Source organism: Rhagoletis pomonella, unplaced genomic scaffold (genome assembly GCF_013731165.1).
Source record: "Rhagoletis pomonella isolate Grant_MI unplaced genomic scaffold, Rhpom_1.0 Rhpom_scaffold_00010, whole genome shotgun sequence".
NCBI lineage: Eukaryota > Metazoa > Arthropoda > Insecta > Diptera > Tephritidae > Rhagoletis > Rhagoletis pomonella.
The window spans coordinates 1368065-1389380 of record NW_023458564.1 but is presented as its reverse complement, the minus strand read 5'-3'; the positions used below and the strand labels follow the sequence as shown (position 1 = coordinate 1389380).

General features: G+C 34.0%; 1 protein-coding gene across 1 annotated transcript; it reads left to right on the top strand.

The window, feature by feature from the left end:
- The first annotated feature begins 3233 nt into the window (after positions 1-3233).
- On the top strand, positions 3234-20833 carry LOC118746390 (dual specificity protein phosphatase 18-like). The gene is made up of 2 exons (XM_036480250.1): positions 3234-3814; positions 19833-20833. Exons 1-2 carry the CDS (start codon positions 3558-3560, stop codon positions 20428-20430), a joined length of 855 nt encoding a protein of 284 aa, XP_036336143.1. The 5' UTR covers positions 3234-3557; the 3' UTR covers positions 20431-20833.
- Positions 20834-21316: the final 483 nt, after the last annotated feature.

Genomic DNA, 21316 nt, shown 5'->3' with positions numbered 1-21316 from the left:
CCTGTCTTTACCCTGGATATATAACGGGTGCAACCTCGCAAATGACAGAGACAATTGGCGAAGTGTTTTGGTCTCGGCAAAAATGGGCGAAGGGTGGACCCAAATAGGAAAAATAATTAATTGATTACTTCTCTAGATTTCTTTAGGAGCCTTTAAGTAGTGTCATGATCATATACATACATATGTATATGAGAAAATCCCACGAGTTTTACATTTTTCGGAAAAAAACGTGCTTTGCGTCGAAAATGGTTATACACCTCTTAGAAAACGCATTATCTTCAGTTTTGAATAAAGAACAAGATTCCACCGCGAAATTGTATTTAAATGAAAACTTAAAAAATAAAGACAACCACTCGTACTCGTTAGGAATATGAATTTCTACCACTTATTCGATGTCTATGTTGTGTCATTATGTCGCTGGTGAAAATTAAGAGTTTTGGCTAGAATTCATCTTTGAGTGCACAAGGGTAAAATAGAGTTCTTTTCAATGTCCCACTAGTCACATTCATTCAAATGATAGTTACATAAAATAAAACTAAGAAGTCGTTAGGTATTTTTGTTAAAGCAACTTTATACATTAGTTATCATTCCATGTTCTACGTTCGCTGTTATATAAGTTCCGACAACATAGTTAAAATTCACCATTGATCACATTCTAGAGTAAAATGTCACACTAGTCACAATGGAATGGCCCACATGTAAAACTTCCTCCTGAATCTGAAGTCATATAGGCTGCATTCCATAACGTCAAAATACAAAGCATCAGTCTCTTTGATTTCTAAACCGCACTAGAAAAAGTCAAAATTGCGCAACCTAGTTGAAAATTAGCATCTAACCGTGGTTGCGCACATTTGGAATTACAATTTACTGAGGTTTAGAAATAAAAGAGACTGATGCTTTTTATTTTGACGTTTTGGAATGCACCCATACTTAACGGGCGTGTTTCTAAGACGTAGCTGTTTAGCTCAACTGCTATGAAACTGCTGGCAACTGTTGGACCCAACAATTACGTCTTAGAGACGGCTTGATGAATATGCTGCCAAATGAACAGATGATAAATGTAAACAAATGAAATTGCAATAAATAGAGATAGTTGCACCGAAAATATTTAGAATTCAACGCTTAGCTGCCGCCGTGTTGAAAAAATCGTTCAATGAAACAGTGTATAATTATATAGCAAACATCTTAAAAACATATATTTAGAAATGTCGTATTAATATAAAATATTATGGTTACTTTATAACATCAGTAATATAAAATAGAATAAATTTGTTTGCAACTGCCACCTAACAAGGCGGCGTTAAATTTAATACAAGCTGCGTAAGTCTTTACGATCAGCTGTTTAGGCTAAGTCCAACACGTTGAGTTCAGGTAGCGTAAAAATTTTTCGCTTGAAAAAATGGCGGAAAGTTTCCAGCTGTTGAGCTGAGCGGAACTGCGCAACTGTGCGTTTCGAAGAAAAACACCCAACAGTTTAACAACAGCTACGTCTTAGAAACGCGCCCAATGCTAAATATATACCCGTAGCTGCGTATGTAACGAATATGTCACGTAGCACCATTCGCAGTCAACTAACACGTTTACTTGCACGCCTTAATATAAAAATTATTAGATAAATATTCGTGTGGAAGAGTTTTGCTCAATATTCCTTATGCACATATACGGGGGTGGTCTTAGAATTACCCGCCCTAACAAAGAAAGTACTAAAAATTTGGGGAAAAATATATTTATTTTTCAACATAATCTCTTTTCAGCTCATTCCAAGCGATGCTCAATAAGCCCCCTTTTATAATAAGAACTGTCTTGCTCCTCAAAATAGCCATTAATCGCCGACATCATTTCTTAATCGTTAGAAAATTTTTGACTACGGAGCCATTTTTTGAAGTTAGGGAACAGAAAAGGGTGCGGCGGGGCTAAATCTGGCGAATAGGGTGCATGAGGTAGCATTTTAAACATTAATTCATTAATTCGCTAATCACTCAATTGAAACCTCTTCACGACACTGTTTTTGGTCGAGTGTGAGCAAATGCGGCACCCATCTTGGAAACAGCTTTCTCATTTCCAAATCTTCAGATTATATGCGATGTACCATACTTTTCGAAATACCTACTATATCTGCTAGCTAGCGCATGCAGCTAAGTGGAATGTGCTATAGCAGATAGGACATACGGGCTTAATTTCTTTCCTTAATTTTCCCCGTTTAGATTTCACCGTAACAAGTTTTTGGTTGCACATATATAAGTACATAAATTTTGCACTTAGTACTGGAGGAGCTCAGCGGAGCCTGCTTGTACATTAAAGATTTTGCCTAAATTTTTCTATATAAAACAGCATTTTTATGAATTCACCACATAATTTTAAATTAGTAACTTTTACTGATATACTAATCTTTAATTTTGGCTGATACCTCAATACGCGGTTAACAAATCATTTCAATACAATACCTAAAAAAAGTTACGTTTCATAATTAAGTAAATTATATTTCCTTTTCGCATAACTTTTTTGTATAAAAAAAATGCAGAAAAATTTGAATTCCTTCGAAGCCAAACAGTTTACTTCGACATTTATAAAATAAGAATTCGTTGAAGCTTTAAAAATATTCATATTTGCGTTGTATATTTATCAACTTCTTGAAAAGTAGCCAACGGAAATATTTTTGGCACTTAAATCTGAAATCAGCAAGTCGAGAAGAAAAACACACCTGAAATAGCACTCAGAATGCTGGCAAAAACATTAAATGTGTGAAAATTTGAACGATCCAACAAAGGCGCGTTTATATGGTAAAAATTATTACAACAAGAGAAAAACGAAAAACAACAATAACGAAAAAAACTTTACACGAAATGTTGTACATGGGAAAGAATTTCCGACACTCGTCTAGTGAAGTAGCGTGGAGTGGGTGGTTGCTGACTGGCCGGCCAGACAAGTGGTGAGTTTTGTGTATTCGATGACACACACACACACCCAAGATATTGACCGAAAATAAAACGACGCAATTTTCCCACCTTTAAATACCAATGCGGCTGATTCACTGCCACCGCATAGCGCCAATGTTTGGGGAGAGAAATCGGAAAATCGTCATCGGTGGAATTCGTTATGTGACGACTGTGGTGATTCGTCGCTGTGCCCACGACTGTTACCGATACAACAAAGCGCCAAGAATTCACCTCAACCACGGGCAAAGCATTGTTGTTTGGCGGTTGAATGAATGCGATTGTTTGAGGTAAAAAGTTGATTTCTGGTCGGCAGTGTGGAGTAGTTCATTCAGTCCATAGCCAGGCATCAACTGCGAAAGAAGTGAAAGTTTTTTGATGAAATCAATCTTTTATTTACATTACAAACTACGACTTACTTATCTATGCTGACGTAGAAATAGTATATATAATTATATATAATTTTCAAAGATAGTGCTGCAAGGTTTTAAGTTCAATAAAAATTCAAAACGAAAAACTTACCTTTCAATACATACAAGCCTATAAACAACAAGGAAAATTAGACTGAAACCTAAGGATATAATTAATTTCGAAGTGATAAAGTTTCATATAAAATAAATAAAAATGCAAGTGTTGCTGCCTGAGCAGAAGTTGCCTACAACCTTGTCGGACACGGTGAGTGGCAAGTTAAAAATCGTCGATGAAATCCAAAGCTTATTAAAGACAGTAAGCATTGAAGATGTAAATATAAACGATCATGCCAACGAAGAAAACTTTAAGGAATTGCAGAGCGACAAAAAAAATAAAAGCAATGTTAAACATGATAACAACAACAACAAGAGTAATGACAACAGAAATTTGAATAACGCTGCTGCGGAAAGGTAAATATTGCATATAAAATTTGTTGTTAGTACGTATGTATTTACACACACATACAAATAAATTTCATAACGTTGAGTCAGTGAAAATGGTAGAGTAATTTTTTTTTAAATTTGTTTTAATAAATTGTTTTATTTGATTTTTAATAAAAGCATATAGTTCCCGCTAAGACAAAATCCATAAAACTGAAATTTTCTAACTTCGTAACTATTAAAAAAAAAAATCCTACATTTTCCTTCAAAACTGTAATAATATAATAAAGTGCAAGCTTGATGTCGCTAAAAAATACCGCTGATTTTTTGAGAATTTTTTTTGTCGACGGTGTTGCTCATTTTCTTCCACATAAATCAGATTTTGTTCATGCGTTACCTACATAAATATATGAAAGAAAATGCGCAACACCATCGACAAAAAAAAAAAATTTCCAAAATCGACGGAAATTCTTAACTACTTGGAACTTGCACTTTATTATACAAAAATTCAATGTGCTATAAAATTGCATACCCAAACAATTCTAAAAGTTTTGAGTAAAAAGTGTTAAATTTTGCTGAAAACTTTATGCTTTTTTTGTAATTTTTGCAAAGTGGGGAAACTTTGAGTTTTATGGATTTTGTTGTAGTGTGAACTATATTTTTATTAAAAATTAATAAAATGTAAGTAAAACAAAATAATTACATAAAAAGGGGAAAAAATCGCTGTACGATTTTCACTGACACTCACCGCATATCAAATTTTAAGTATGTGTGTGAAAATACATATATGTAAGTATCAGCAATTAATTAAGTATATAATCATTTTTTTTTTTTATTATAAAACTGAATACAGAAAACTAGTGCAATTATTCGGAGCACCTATTTGCACGATTACACACTTGTTTCGAAATAATAAAAATTAAACTTCAACTATTTTATAGATTTCTCTATTTATGTTATCATATCTTATCTTGCTTATCACTTGATAAAAATACTACATCTACATACATGTAAATGGAAGAATGGCTTAACTCAAAAAAACTTTGAATTCAGTTTTCAACTTGAATTAAGCCAAACAATAATTAAAAACACTCAATACTAAAAATACACGATAAAGCTGTCACTAAAGCTAAGTACAGTTCAAGGAGTGATTGTTTTCTCGTTATAGCTGCTAAACAAAGAAAAAAGTAAACTTGCAAGAAAGGCAAACTCTCTTCTTATAGACGCATATATCGTCCCCTTATTTTTGTTATACAACATCAAAAAGCTTTTTCTTGAATCCTAAAGTTCTTCCAGAAAATTAGCGATATGTATATATGTATATTTGAATGTACATATGTCGTGGAACATCGAAACTTGAAAAAAAAAATGTGTGTGGTGTGCGTGCCACCGCTAAAACGCCAAAATTGAATTTAGCATTTTAAACCGGGGACAACCCTCTTCAAAGGCCCAAAAAGTATTCCACATATTCAAATTTCAAGACGCACAAAAAAAATCGCATGGATATTTTTTCCTGACTGTGCTATGCATTTTCTTCCATATAAAAGAATTCGAGGATAACAAATTTTAAATAAAATAAAGAAAAACAGCCAAAACTCATCAAAATATTTCTTAATCAGCTGACTACAAGTTATATACATGGATAGATAGATATGACTTTTCGAATAGTTGGCAACCCGAATGAAAAATATTTTCAAACTAGAGCGTTCATAAAACTCCTTTCTTCGCTCATACTCGCGTGTAGATAAAAGAACTAAAATTAAGCTTTCAAACAGGTGGCAACCCTTTTAAAAAGTATCTTGCGCGGATTTTGACATACATATTTCTATTAGCTGATGAATTAAGTGGAACTCAAACTACGTGGCAACCCTCCTAAATATAGTTCGGAATTAAGGTCCTTCGAAAATTTTTTCGATTCCTACACACCTTTAGTAATTCATTTAACTTATTAAATTATTTGAATTGAACTTTTTAAACCGGTGGAAACCCTTTTAAAATACCTCAAAAATATTCAAATTAAATATTTTTTAGACGTTCTTGTAGCTGCATATCTACACTGCGTATGACCCAGGCTTGGTTAGTGCACCGGGCAACATGTGGAAAAAAATTATTATTATACCCGAGCGCACTTGTGCACAAGGGTATTATAACTCTGTTCACATAACGGTTGTTTGTAACAGGCAAAACGAATCGAGATAGATATAGACAAATGTATACATAAATGATCAGGATGAATAAAGAAATCGATTAAGCGGTGACTGTCTGTCCGTCCGTCCGTCTGTCCGTCTGTGCACACGATAACTCGAGTAAAAATTGAGATATCTTAACGAAACTTGGTACGTGTACTTCTTTCGGGCGTAGGACGGATGGTATTGAAAATGGGAAAAATCGGACAATAACCACGCCTACCTCCCATATAACGGTAATTTTCAGAAATACGAAAACTGCGATATTTTAGTAACTACTGAAGATTATTCACTCAAAATTGATATTTGCAATAACTTTTAGACGAAAAATAAGAATATTATAAATTTTTGGAAAATGGGCGTAGCCACGCCCACTTATGGTTACATGTGTATATCTTGGCAACCGCTGCACCGATTTCTTCCAAACTTGGCACAGTTATTGGCCTTGGTACAGGATACCAAATGGCCGAAAATTTTAAAAATCGGACAATAACCACGCCCACATCCCATATAACGGTAATTTGGAGAAATACGAAATCTTCGATAAATCAGTAAATATTAAAGCTAATTTATTCAAAATTGATGCTTGCAACAATTCTTTACCAGGAAATACGCTTATCATAACATTTTAGAAAATGGGCGTGGCACCGCCCACTTATGATCACATATATGTATCTCGGTAACCGTTCCACCAATTTGTACCAAACTCGGTATGATTATTGTGCTTGCCACATAAAAGCAAAACGTTCAAAATTATTGAAATCGGACTAAAATTACGGCTTTTCATATAACGGTAAATTTTAGAAATGCTTGAAACGTCAATATTTCGAAATTTAAGGACGCTAATTTATTCAAAATTGATACACCCCGGCTTACCATGTAGCGGTAGCTTTCGGAAAGGTGAAAAGCCATATATGTAATACTTGCGCCGGGTATTTAATGTTCGGCCCCGCCCGAACTTAGACTTTCTTACTTGTTTTTTCTATGCAGTCACCCATTGGCAAGTATACACAAAGCTCAGAACTGCACAAGACCGGTTAATCGATTTTTTTCGGAATCCCGACAAGTGCCAAAAGTGCGGTTTAAAGAAAACTAAACAAAAAAATTTTCCTCTTAGGAAAGCAATTCCGTTTGAAGACATTTTTTATTGAAAAGAATTATACTTTCGAGTACTTTTATGAAAACTGATAGTTTTTTGTTGTACAAACTAAATGTTTTTTTTTTTAATTGTTCACCTAATAGATTGCTGAGGTAAACGACTTAATTATTCGTTGCTTTTGGTTTTATTAGCAAATACAATTTTCGTAGAATTAAAACAGGAATGTCTATTCATTTTAAATTTAAAATTTTTATGAAGAACATAACCCAAAAACTCTAAAAATCATATAAAACTCCTGAAAAGGTCCATTTAACAGCCTTACGGTAATGGCTCCTGGCGAATTTATGCACTACTAGGTGCGCTTACTTTCAAGCAAGAATATTTCGCTCTTAACTCGTTTTTGTGTATTTTGGCGCTCGGCGGGTTGCTGCAATAACCGATTCAATTATACCTAATTAAATGTACTTATGTATACAGTATAACATCGCAATGAAAATATCGTAAAGAATTAACATAACGGTCCAATTTCACTCATAACATTGTATAAAATTCCGTCACTAATTACATGTATGGCAGGCGAAAATAGTGAAGAAATCTAAGGTAGGGTGAAAATGAAATTTATATAACCAGCGCACGCATTCATAAAATATATAGTATATGCCGATTCAGTTAAGCTGTTAGAAAGAACAGACATTTTGGGTATAAAAAACCAACTAGCAATGCTGGTCTAATCGACTTTATTCTAACTACATATTTGGTTTAAATGTCAGCAAGCAAGCTGACAGCTTAGTGGCGCCTACATACAAGGGAGATCCAAATATATTTTGAAACCGATTTTATGTTAGGAATATAAATTTAAAGTAATAATAATCTTTTCCATGCATATGTAGATATCTATTTACGTATATATATATACATATTAGACCGCATCACCAAAAAAAGTTGCAGTTTTTCCGCCGGGATTACAAAACTTATTTTATTTTTAGACGACCACCAAAATATCTCGGAAAAATATTAAGATTTAAGCGAGCTGGACCGATTTGAAAATGCCTCCGAAAATTGAGTTTTTTTATGAATAAAAATAGAAAAAAACACCTCTAAGAAACTATTTTTATTCATAAAAATACTCCACTTTTGGAGGTATTTTCAAATCGGTCCAGCTCGCTTAAATCTTAATATTTTTTCGAAATATTTTGGTGGACGTCTTAAAATATAATAGATTATATAATTCCAATGGAAAAACAGTACCAACTTTCTTTCGTATGGGTATTGATGCAGTCTAATACATATATATATGGGTATAGTCGTGATGAAAAGTTGTCTCGAGCCTGTTCTTGACTTTCTGAAAACCCCTCGTGTTTGCAGTATCTGGCTCTCAGTGACTTCCACCTACAGCTGCATTTTTAAAGAACCTAACTATATAACAGATACTACTGGTTTTTTGGATTGAAGGAAAGGCTAACTTAATGGTAACCGTCAATGTTGTAAGTTGTTTTAATGGCAACTAGTTTTGGGTCACCCTGTTGTGAATTTGTATATATCATGTATGTACTTGTACGTATATTTCAACACACTTGCATTTATGCCCATTTGATTTGGCTATTAAAATTAGCCGGCTTGTAGGTGTGAGAATAAGCGCGACTACCTCAATGAACTTTGTTTTCGCGACGCTCCAGTAAATTCGTTGTCAAGGCTAAATGGCGTCATTCGTTGTGGCGCGACAGCTAAATAAACAACAACAAAATAACTTTAAACGTTTTATGACTGCGATCACGCAAGCCAAATGAACTACTATAAGACCGTTACAACCGTTTAAGCCTAGCTATAATGTACATTAGACGAGTTCAAAAAAATCATTTTTTTAGTCTTCCTTGAAATATATTTAATATATTCGTGACAGTGAAAAAAGACGCCTCTCAAAAGCGCAGCCCTGGATATTAAAATTTATATCTCGTTCATCGCGAATTCCTATTTTCCATATAAATAACATAGAAAAAACTATTTAAAATTTTGAAATTTCATAACTCGTTTTAAAGTCAACGTATCGGAGTGAACGATATATATTTGCTGTATACCCAACAATTTTCCAAAAATTCTGAATAAAAGTCTGAAATTTTGATTAAACTATGTAGATTTTTTAGGTAAGCAATTTCATGGCACATTTAATTCTAGTGTAAGTGCAAGGCTTGAAGTATATTTATAATAAATTTCGCTCATTCCGACACGTTGACTTAAAAACGAGTTATGAAATTTCAAAATGGAAATAAAGTAACACCTTTGTTATTAATATTAAAAAAAGAAACTCGCGATGAGCGACCTCTAAATCTAAATACTAAGGGCTGCGCTTTTGACAGGTGTCTTTTTGTTACTATGGCGAAAATATTTCACAAGGGTTTTGAAAAAAAAACAGTCGAGATTTTTTTTGAACCAGTCTAATGTACGTACATATAAAACGTATGTACAAACACTTGTTTATGTACTCTTACAGTTGAAAAACACGCGACAATAATTAAGAATTAGCATTTATATGCATCGATAAAAGCTCTTAGCTAGCAAGCCAATTTCATTAAAAAAATAGTTCAAAGAAAATGAAAAATAAATTGCTATCAGCAAGCAATTAAGACTGAACTTAAATTTTCAGGCACAATGTGTATATATGCACATATGTATATACTTACATATGTATGTATATACAGGTGACGCAATGAAACAAGTCAGATTGGTTGGCCTGAAGCTTGCAACCGAGCGTGTGACTTTAATTATGGCAATTATGAATGCATAAATATCTAAGCTGTGATATGACACTTTGACGAGTATGAGTGTGGATGTAGGAAGGAAGTCTAAAGCAATAATAGCAATTGCATTATTCTGCAATTAAATTCTTACGTACGTAGACTCATTTATCAGCTAAGTACGCAGATCGATTCCGGTTTTTCACGGAACTTGAAATTCTGCAGTTCGGGCAACACAAAAACTAAATTTAAAATTTTATTTTTACTGAAGCATAATATTCACAGAACTTCCGAGGTTAAGTCGCCCACTCGCTCCATTGTTAACGACATTCCTTTCATTAGCAAATGAAAAAAAGACGTGTTCTGTTCCCTAACTAGCATAGTCTGTACAGAAGTGGCTGTAACTGCTTAAGACTTTAAAACATCCATCTCCCGGCTTTATACAACATATCGTTCCCTTATGCCAAAAACATAAGTGTGTAAAAATTAAAATTTTGGGAAATCAAGTTTACAAGTTTTGTTTTACGAGACATACTTACGCCCAGTTTTTTTACCGAGTTGTAAAACCGTGCAAAACTCGATTTAGTTAAATCTCGATTTATAATATGCCTCTGTTTTCAATGCGGCTAAGCTTTTTCACCAAGGTTGCCACCGATGAAAAAAAAATTATTTTCTTCTACTTGAAAAGAATTTACCAAATCTGAAAAATATCTACCAATAACTTTTTTAGTTATTTCAATAAAAATTATTTTATAATATTAAGTACATTATATTTGAGATCCATTAATATCATCTTCTCGATTTTCTCCAACCAAAGGCGAAAGTGATGAAACTAAAGGCAATAACGAAACTTCAACTGGAGTTGTTGTAGACATAAAGCGACCCAAAAAGCCCCTTGGTCGATATGTTCACCTTTTATCGATATATGTATATATAATGCACCATAATATATATATACACGAACGAACAAAAATTGAGCTTGTGAACGATACGAATTGCAAATGCAATTGTGGCATTCAGAGCTTGAGGTGAAGTATGTTAGGGAAGCATCGTTTACACATCGAATTATTAACTGCACAAATTTAGAGCGAAATTCGGCGAAATTTGAAAGAATTAGCTTTCTGCGAAAAACTGAAAATATGAGAAGTCTCTCGGTTTAAAGCGTTTAAATCGCAAATTTTCGGTTCGTATTTCTTTTAAAGTATCTGATAAACTCTTCTGGTAGGGTACTTTTAAAAGAAAACATTAGTGCATCATTCATCTTTCCTTCTAAATTTTCATAGGCAACCTGTTTCACATCAAAATCTAAGCAGACGCTGCTTCACATTTGTTACCATTTTACACCAAATCAGTCACTGCTCACTACTCTAAAGCTATCCATAAAACTTTTGCCAAGTATATACATATTTGTTGCACTGGCACGTTGCATGTTTATGTGCACCAATTTTGTGAAATGCATCAAATGTGTGCTCATTTTTTTGCTTATTTTCATTCCTCAAAAAATGCGAATCTTTTACGGCTTATGGCGTTATTGCTGCAGCTGTATGCTTTACGGCTCATAAATGCACATACATATACCTGTATGTATGTATGCGTATGCCGGTTTGCATATAGCTAAGGTGAAAAATCACCAGCGACATTTATGACAACATCAATTATGAACTGATAGTGAAGACCGAAAGTGTGCCAGTATTTAGTTATAAAAATAAAATAATATTTATGAGCTATTACCAGCGGAAATGTGAAGGAAATGGGCACAAATATTTGTTCTGTTTTTTCTAGCTAAAATATTTTCTAAAAATACGCATTTCCATTTGGTTAAAGAATTTTTCATTTGGATCGTTATGGCAATTGGCATGGCTTTAAACACCTACCAGCATAACAAAGCATGGAAATATGCCAATTACTTAACCGCAATGTAAAAAAATATTTATGTTTTCTAAACGTTGTACCTGAAAACTTATAACTCTTAAGTTAATGAAAGCAATCGCACTCATTGTGCGTCCATCGACGCGTATGTGTGTTTAAATATTTGTCCGTTAGTGCATTAAAATCATAAGCACATGCTTACTTAAGAAAACGACTACAGTCCACCAAACAACATGTGCAAAGTGTTTTAAGTGTCCTCCAAAGCGACAGAGGTCTCGTGTAGTAATCACTCATACGCACCGGACGCCGCCGCATAATTGACGCCAGAAGAGCTTAACAATTTTTCAGTTCAAATTTAAGTATCTCTGTGAAGTGTTTATTGTACAGAACTATTGATATTAGTTTTTTACTAAGCATTTCAATAAAAAAAAAAACTTTGTATTGAATTTTTTTGAACACCAAAAATACCACTTATAGGCTAGCGAAAAGAGGCGTCGCCGGCGAAAACCTTGACTATGACAGAGAAAACTCAATGCAAACAATTGTACATAAATCAGCTAAATTAGCAATGTCAAAACCAAAAGGCCGCTAAGTGCTGATTTTTGTTTCGCAATTTTACGTCCATTTGCTATTAAGCAATTTTCCCCTTTTGCAAGTTTGACCTTGTCAACGAAAACAAAGCGGCAGTGAAATTTTTAATAAAGATTTTTAGTCATTCTCAAAAATTCTAATATATATCACGCTTGCTTAATTATCTTGTTGTATGCATAGATAGTACTCGTAAATAGCTTTCAGGTGTGAAAAATTTAAACAATGACTGACAATTGCCTAGGCGGGTTGTGCAACTCTATGTAATTAACGTGAAAATAATATAAATATACTCGCGAAATAGGTTGCATTAAGTTTAAAGAATTTCATGATTTTCATTTTTGATGCATTCTTAGCGGAACAATCTCATTCTTTGCTTGCAAAAATATATAATTCTTGAACTGAGTAGGGCCTTGAGTATATCGAGTCTTAGCCGCCAAAAAAACGTGAGTGACTTGAAATTTTCTTTTTGACAGAGAAATATATACATCTAAAGACTCTAGAAGAATTTCTACGTCAGCGGACTCAACGGTTTAGAAAAAAAACCCGTTAACTTAACAAAGGCATCATTAAAAAAATAACACGATTTTTTATCCCTTTGTGCCAGATTTTAATAGCGCGAAAAAAGTAAAGTCGGGATTTTTATGCCCTCACCCCCTAGGATTATTCTGTATCGAAAAAATATACCCTTTTTTTTGAATTAAAAAAATATTTAGAGGTCACTCAAAGCGCTCAAAGTTTTCCATGTATGTTATATGGGGAAAAACAACTTTTCGTAGAAATGTTTTGGAATTCCTGAGAATCAATATTTTCCGATCGGAAGACGCTGGCTCTCTTCAGGAGACTCCCAATAACAATATCAAATTTTTTATTCAACCATTTTTTAATACCAAAGGCTATTTATTTATCCCAACATTGCATTTTCTGGCATTTTATGGGGGTTTTGGCAGACCTATAAAATAGAGTTCCTATAAAAAATGGTTAAAGAAATAATTGGTTTTATTATTGGGGATTTTTCTGAAGAAAAGCAGAGTTTTTTGATCGAAAAATATTGATTTCAAGAATTCTATACAATTTCTAATAAAAAGTCCTTTTTCCCTTATATAAAGCACATGGAAAACTTTGAGCACTTTGAGTGACCTTTAAATAGTTTTTGTTTTAAAATAAAAAAAAAGGAGTATATTTTTTTCGATATAGAACAATCCTAGGGGGTGAGAGTATAAAAATTCCGACTTAACTTTTTCACAAGCATTTTTGACTACCCCAGTGAACACTCTAGTGTTAATGCACAGTTGATAGTACTATAAAACATGCGCTATTTCCTTCCTAACATACATACCTTCATATTTTCAAGAGAATTCGTAGCCTTAAGAAAATAGGTTCCATTCCTTATTCCCTCATGATCTAAATATTATGAAAACTACGAAAATACCAGCACTGAATTCGAATCGCTACGAACGGATTTATTTTAACTACATGCCACGTTTACAAACGGATTCATTGAAAGAATTTTCGTGGATTTCAGGAAAAACTGGACTAAGATAGATTCAATAATAGCCTTTAATTGTACGACATACATACATAATACCTATGTAGTATATAAAAAAGGAGTAGGAGTAGGAGTAGCACCTGGGTTCGGTCCCTAGGCAGCATCTAAATTAAAAAAAAAAAATTAACAGCGGTCGCCGCTCAGACAATAGCGAACCTCGGAGTGTAAATATTTCTCCGTTCTCATAAAAAGGGTTAAAGTTAAATTTTCTGATGTTCAGGAAAGGTATGAAGTTTTCGGCATATCCGAAGATAGCACTTTCTTACTTGCTTCTAGTTGCACAACTCACTTTACTATACGACAACAGAAAACTTATTTTTTCTGTTGGAAAACGACTACTTTCGGGGTTCGGGGCTTTAGAGCCTGTTTGTATGCTCTACCAGGGACATTATGCCAATTTATGCAAAAGTATTCGAGTTTTGTAACCAGTGAGTAGTGAAGAAGAAGAAAGGGACATTGAAAAACGTATATAAAATCTTTAGCAGGAATGTTCTCTTTCTTTTGCTGAGCCGTTTGTTTGCATTTATAAGTAAATGTGTATGAACCCGTGTGCTCGACTGAACTACATATTTGCTACTCTTGTTTCACATTCCGCCGATAAATTCCCCTTAACGGCCTTAACCTAATTTTGAAAATATGTGCAAGATACTTTCATGGGTCCTTGTGTTTATAAAAAACATAAATCGTATTCATGTGACTGGCCACATTAAGTGCTATACAAATTTTATTTTATTTATTTTCAAACTAAATAAATAAGATATAGGCCACTTAAATGATTCGCAAATTTTTTAGGGTATAACATATTTTATTTTGAAGGACATATCCCTAGCAAATGGAGGAAGAACTCAGTAACACTTAACAGCCAAAATGAAGCTATTTATTTTCTTAATCTGCTAATCGTAGAGTATCCATTGTAATTTTATAAACAAAACATATCGTCACCTGAAGATCGAATTACTTAAAACTTTCAATTATGAACACGTGCGTTGATAATATCTTGAAAAATACGAATAAAACAAATTTAATTATAGAATAAAACTTCAGATGTGTATCTACATAGGTATAATTAGTAGGTATGTATGTATGTATTAAAATTATAACTGAAAATGTGAAAAATATGCATGATTTTATTACTTTTGTTGTTTCTGTCATCATTCGTTGTCGTCTAGTGAAAGTGTTGATGATGATTAAATTTGGCCAAAAGCCAAAGGAATTTCGCGCTCAATATTTGTGCGCAAAGCAAACGTATCAACATTGGCAAAATAATTTTTTGGTTTGTCTTTGCAAATAAATATTTGGTATTTTATTCCCAAACCAAAAATGCAAGCACATAAAAACATTCATTCTTACACAAATTATTGGTTATATCTGTGCATATGCACATAAATGTTTTCATGGTGCAGCAGTTGGTTCTATAGCATCATATGACTTCATATTTTTTCTAGGCTTTTGACCATTTGAATTAAAGCAGCAAAAAATTTCACAAATTACTGCAGTTTCTTTTATTGCCGTCTTGATTATATTGTTTATCATTTCGCCAATTTCACACCAGTGCCTTTTTTTAATTTTCTGCTGGTTTGAGGCTAACGAACCAAGACACTATGCGGACACTATGCGGGAATTTATTTATAAAATTACTTATAAATAAAAAAAATTTCCCTTCTTTATTGGAGCTGGGACCACCCAAGTGATTCTGATCCAGTCCAAGAAAGCACGTCAACTGACGACAATTTGAAATTCCAAGAGGAGCCAGGTCCTTCTCAACCTGGTCTTTCCAATGCAGAGGACGCCTTCCTTTTCATCTGTTACCAGTTTCGCGACCCGCGTTGAATACTTTCAGAGCTGGGGCATTTCTGTCCATTCGCTTGACATGGCCAAGCCGCTGTAGTTTAATCGCTGTAAAGCTCGCAGAAGCTTTCTCTCAAAAACTCCGAGAGCCGCCACATCAGATATCTTCATTGTTCACGCCATGCCTTCTTCATTCTGTGCCACATGTTTAAAAAATTAAAATTCAACACAAAATGTTAATTACAATATTAGAGTCATACTAAAGAGGCTTTGAAACGTTTTAGTTTGTAAATATTTTGAAAAGTGTTGCCACCTGTTTCAAAAGTGGAATTTAAATTAATTATTTGCAATCTATGACAAATTTAAAAGAGGTTAAAAAACTTAAGTTCGCACTTTTAGAATATTATTGTTTAAAAATTAAGTTCAGTTGATTTAAATGAATTATTACAATATGGGTATCAATCGAAATGAACTTGAAAAGGGTTCATTTATAAGGTATATGTAGGAAAGTTGCCGCCTGTTTGAAAAATCTGATTTTATTTGAATTAAGTAAATTAGGTATTGGAATATTATTATAAAATTATTTACTAATTTGAATGAATTATTATAAAATGTAAATTGATGCCCATTGGTTTTGAAAAGGCTTTATTTCTAAACTACAAATAGAAGGTTGGTTTACTGTTTAAAAGCTCAAATTGGGCTTGAATTTAGGGGAGTAAGCAAGAGAAATTGTATCTGTTACAAAGAGGTTTAAGAAGCTTTTCGCTTGAAAAAGTGTGAAGAAGGCTAAACATATTTGTTAAAAACTCCTATTATAGTTTGCTTAGCTTTCTTCAACCCGCAGAAACTTCATACAGTCAGCGAAGCGGGTAATCGCAATCTAGTTCTCTATAACTCTTATACCAAAATATAGGCACTTTATCCGGGAAAGTCCTTATAAAAATCCCGGTTATCAGAACGCTTAGGGTTTAGGGAAACATTTGAGGCTTATATACAAAAAAGTAAGTCCGCCTGGGCCATACTTGAGAAGTGAAACTTACATTACACATATAGTTCGTCAAGGTGAGTCAAAAGTTTAATTAGCAATAGCTTAAAAAAAAATGAAATCTTGCCAAACCTTCTGGCACACTTTAAATGCACCGCAAATCAATGAAAGTACCAAGTACAACATTGCAAATTTAGACGCCCGCAGAGACATTTTAGTGATTCAATCCCGGTCTGTCTTTTGAAATAAAAACTTTGCGATATTCTTACATTTTTAAGACCGATATTGAAAACCGACAAAGCCTCAGTAGGCTTTCACTATTTTTAGTGCTTTAAAGCTCTTAAAGGATCATGACCAAACTGTTTCGTGAGATTCCGCTAGTGGGAAACGCGGTGTTACTTTATATTGGAACCTTCAAAAAGTTATGAGGTGTTCAAAGCTGCCGCTCGCTTTGTTTTCTAAAGCAAGGAATGTTTTCACCTTCAGCCACTACAGTTAAAACTGGTTATACGGGCCTATACTTCCTGAACTACATACATATACATATGTATGTATATCTAAGTAACGAGTGCTCCATTAAATCCTCGCCAATAAAAATATATTTACGCTCACCCGAAAACATAAATGAATGAAGTGCCCCTAATTTTTAGTTCTGTTTGGGTAAAATCAGATAACTTTGTGAAAAATAAATAAAAAATTAAATCCGACAACAGAGCCATAAATCTATTCAAAATGTATGTTTTTGTGTAAGGAACTGCGTACAAATATACATAACTAAATAAGTACCTGAAAAGCATATTGTCTCTCTATACACAGAAATAAACAAAATAAACTCAGTGACGTCAGCTAGCGAAGTAAACTCAAAAATATAAAAAGGAATGATGGAATACCAGAGAAAAATTGTGAATAATTCACTTTTCATTCAAAAATCCTCCCTCTTCAAAAGAGGCATAAATAGCCAATGTTACATTTCTCTTTCTGCTAAAAAAAGAAGCAATCGAAGGTGTAAACAACTCAATTTATATACGCATATGTGTATGTATATTAGGGTGCATCACAACAGAATTGCGGTTTGCCACCAATTTGAAAATACCTTCAAAAATGTAATTATTTTCATTCCGGTGACAAAACTTTTTACCATTATTATACAGACCTTCTTCTCTTAAACTTCTCTATCATCTCCAAAAAATGTTGCCTTTCCCCAGTGCAAAATGTTACATTCAACCCAATAAAGAGGCATGTTTTTGCCTTCTTGTCCTCGTTCCGCTCACGCATTTTATAATACATACTGTCGTTTTAAACAACCACCTGATTTTCAGGGCAACCATCTCCCCTGACAAAGATTCACAGGGCAGAGAATGTGCCTTTTTTGCCTCACAATAGTGTGGAATTTTAAGAAACGAACACAGAAATTTCTCACCCTTTGCCCTCAATTTACATAGAATCGAACGCGAAAAGAGAAAGGGGCAATCAAAAGGCAACACATTTTGGAAACGAAATCTCGATTAGACAAAATATTTTTAAAAACTAAATTTAATTATAAATTAAATTTTTCTGAGGTATTTGCAAATAGGTCCAGCTCACGTAAATCTTAATATTTTTCCCGAAATATTTCGGCAGAGATCCTAAAGGCAGGAAAACAATGAAAATTAACAATAAGCTCCAGAATTTGGCAGTTTTGGGTTTACGAAAAGATATTTTAAATTTTTGTTTATAATTTTTCCTAACCACTATTTATTTGTTTACACAAGCTTCTTTCGGCATGCATACATATTTTGCATACCTTCGAAAATAGTCTTAATGAAGCTTTAAATATAGACTAGTATTGGCTGTGTAAACTGTTTTATTTATCGTTGGTTTAGTTGCTTTGTATGTACATATATATGTATTTTACTTCCATTTCTACGTCATATACTTATGTGGTAAACATTTCCCACGCATTAAACGTCACTCTTTGACCACATGATTTTTCGAATTGAATTATTTGTATTTTTTTTTATTTTTTGATAGCCTGAATAATTATTCGCATAGGAAAATATTTTTTTTCGTTTTTCGAAATGAACACAAGTTCTACATACATACAAACATATGTATGTGGTTATTATTATAATATAAGTCCTATGGGGAAAACTAATGAGCACAAGTTAGAAAGACAGCGCCCACGTAGCCACACCCCTATGGACGAACCCTATAGAAGCTGCACGTTTCTTGGGTATTCGGTTAGTTGAGCTTGACGACATCGATTGAGAGACTAGCCGATCTGGGCGTGGTTGTTATAGCCGCTAAAACAACAAAAACAACGAGCAACAGAGGCTTCCTCGAGGAACTCTTTAGTCGGATGAGAAAGAGAGGCCTCTAATTCAAATTAATTTAAAATTTTATAGATTTTCTGAGGTAAACCGTAGATCAATATGTACCAATTGAGGAAAAATCGATTGTCGATTCTCGAATGTTTTGAATCGATTTACTAATCGGCAAAAAATCTACAAAAATGGAATCGGAAAGGCTCGATTATTCGATGTTCGATTTGATCGATTTAAAAACGGCATCTCTAGTACGTATCAGATAAATTGCTGACGAATACTTAAGGGCCTTGTTAATAGTGAAAAGCATCGAATATATCACTTTCAAAAGCCGCTTTAATGGTAGTCCTCTTCTCGTGGGGAATCTGAATATTAAACAAGTGGCTTATAGCCCTTCTTCCCAAAACACAAATATACATATGTGCGTATGTATGTGTGTACATATGTATTTAAGAGATGAACTTGTTTACTGTCAGGTTCTATTAATAAACGGTTGTGTTTTCACCAAGTTTCGAAAGGTTGTTTTTGCTAGGAACACATTTATGTCCATTATACACCACTTTTAGTAAGTAAACATGTATTCACATATGTTGATCTATGAATTCGTGGACGATATTAAATATTTTTTGTATTTGTAACTCTTTGGCACCAAGCCGATTTGAATTGCTGTCAACAAATTATTTGACACTATGAACCCAAACAAAAATATACACTGAAATATTTTGTTTACAAGCCATTAAAAATTATTTCATTCAAATGATACGAGGAGGAATTTTTCTGAAAAGAGTATATATGTATTATATGGGAAAAGACACACAGTGAATGTATTAATGAAATCGTTAAATCGTTAAATTTTCGTCTTAGAATTTTTTTTAATATGTATGTAGCCAACAACATTTCCACGACAATCCGTTGAATTAACTTTTCTATTTTCCCTCTCTTCTTCCAGTTCGTTGCACACTTGCCACCACTCACACACCCCGTTTCCAGGAATATCACAATTGCTACCCAGTCTTTATCTGTGCGGTGCAGGCGTTGCAATGCCCATGGTGCTCGATCAACTGCAGGTGCGTTTCATCATTAACGTAGCACCAGAGTTGCCCGACACTCCGCTCTCCAGCGTCACCAAGCCACTCTACTTGCGCATCAATGTCTACGATCGGCCCGACTCTGACCTTTCAGTGCACTTTGACGAGGTAGCCGATATGATTGAGGAGGTGCGTCAGCTGGGCGGCAAATCGCTGGTACACTGCGTGGCGGGTGTAAGCCGATCGGCTACGCTATGCTTGGCATATTTGATGAAGTATGGCGGTATGACGCTTCGTACCGCTTACCACCACGTCAAGGCCATTCGTCCACAGATACGGCCGAACACAGGATTTTTCCAACAGCTGCGCCGCTATGAAGAGCAGTTAAGAGGCACTTGCTCGGTCCAGATGGTCTACTACGAATCGTTGAATAAGGAGATACCGGACGTTTATGAGCCAGAGTATCGCGCAATGGAGGAGTTCTATCAACGTCAGCGCAAGGCACTGAAGCGACATTGAGTGAGATGTGGGTGTAGTAGTATGAATGTGGGCGTTAAAAAAAAAAAAAATTCCAAAGGGTAGATTTACGTATGTATATAAGCGATTAGGGGTTTGAAAAAATATGTATGACTGTATATTGATCGTGCTACGAAAGTATACGATTTTATGATGAAGTATTGAAGTGCCTTAGGCTCAAATAGTTCTTGGTTATGTAACGTAATGTAACTAGTTAGTTCAGTAGTTGTAATGTTTCTTTATATGTAGTAGTTCCTAGTTGAACGTATTTATATGGGCAATCGTTCCCACGCATGTCCTTATTCTATTTATGTTTACATATAATGTAGTTAAAATAGCTTTTTATTTGCTGAATTGACTACATATAGTATTGTAAAGATACTCGCATAAATATTGCTTTGTAAAAATTTTAGAATATCTAAAAAATATAAAAAATATAAAAACATACATGTATACAAATTTTCTTCCTCGCCTTTTCTTATTGAAACACAGGTAAGTCTATTTTCAACCATTAAATAAAATACCACCATTTAGAGGAAACTACTCAATACGAGGACAGGTTTATGATAGCTTTTTGATGAGTTTGAACACAAATGCATACTCAGTCTGATGATGTAGGGTCTAAAATGCGATTGGAATTTAAAACAGTTAATCATTTCATCCCTTATCATGATCGCACTCTTATATTTCGTATTAGTATTTGCGTTGAGTTCAGAGTTTTCAAAAGAACTATTGTACACAAGATCGCGTGGGCGACAGTTACTAAAAGGATTGGAGCGCACTCTGGAAAACGTGAGCAACTCATGTGCGAGATACGGTAACCAATCCGAGTTCAGCCTTGTGTCACGGAAGAAAGAGAGGAAGCTTTGGTTGAGCCACTCCGACTTTT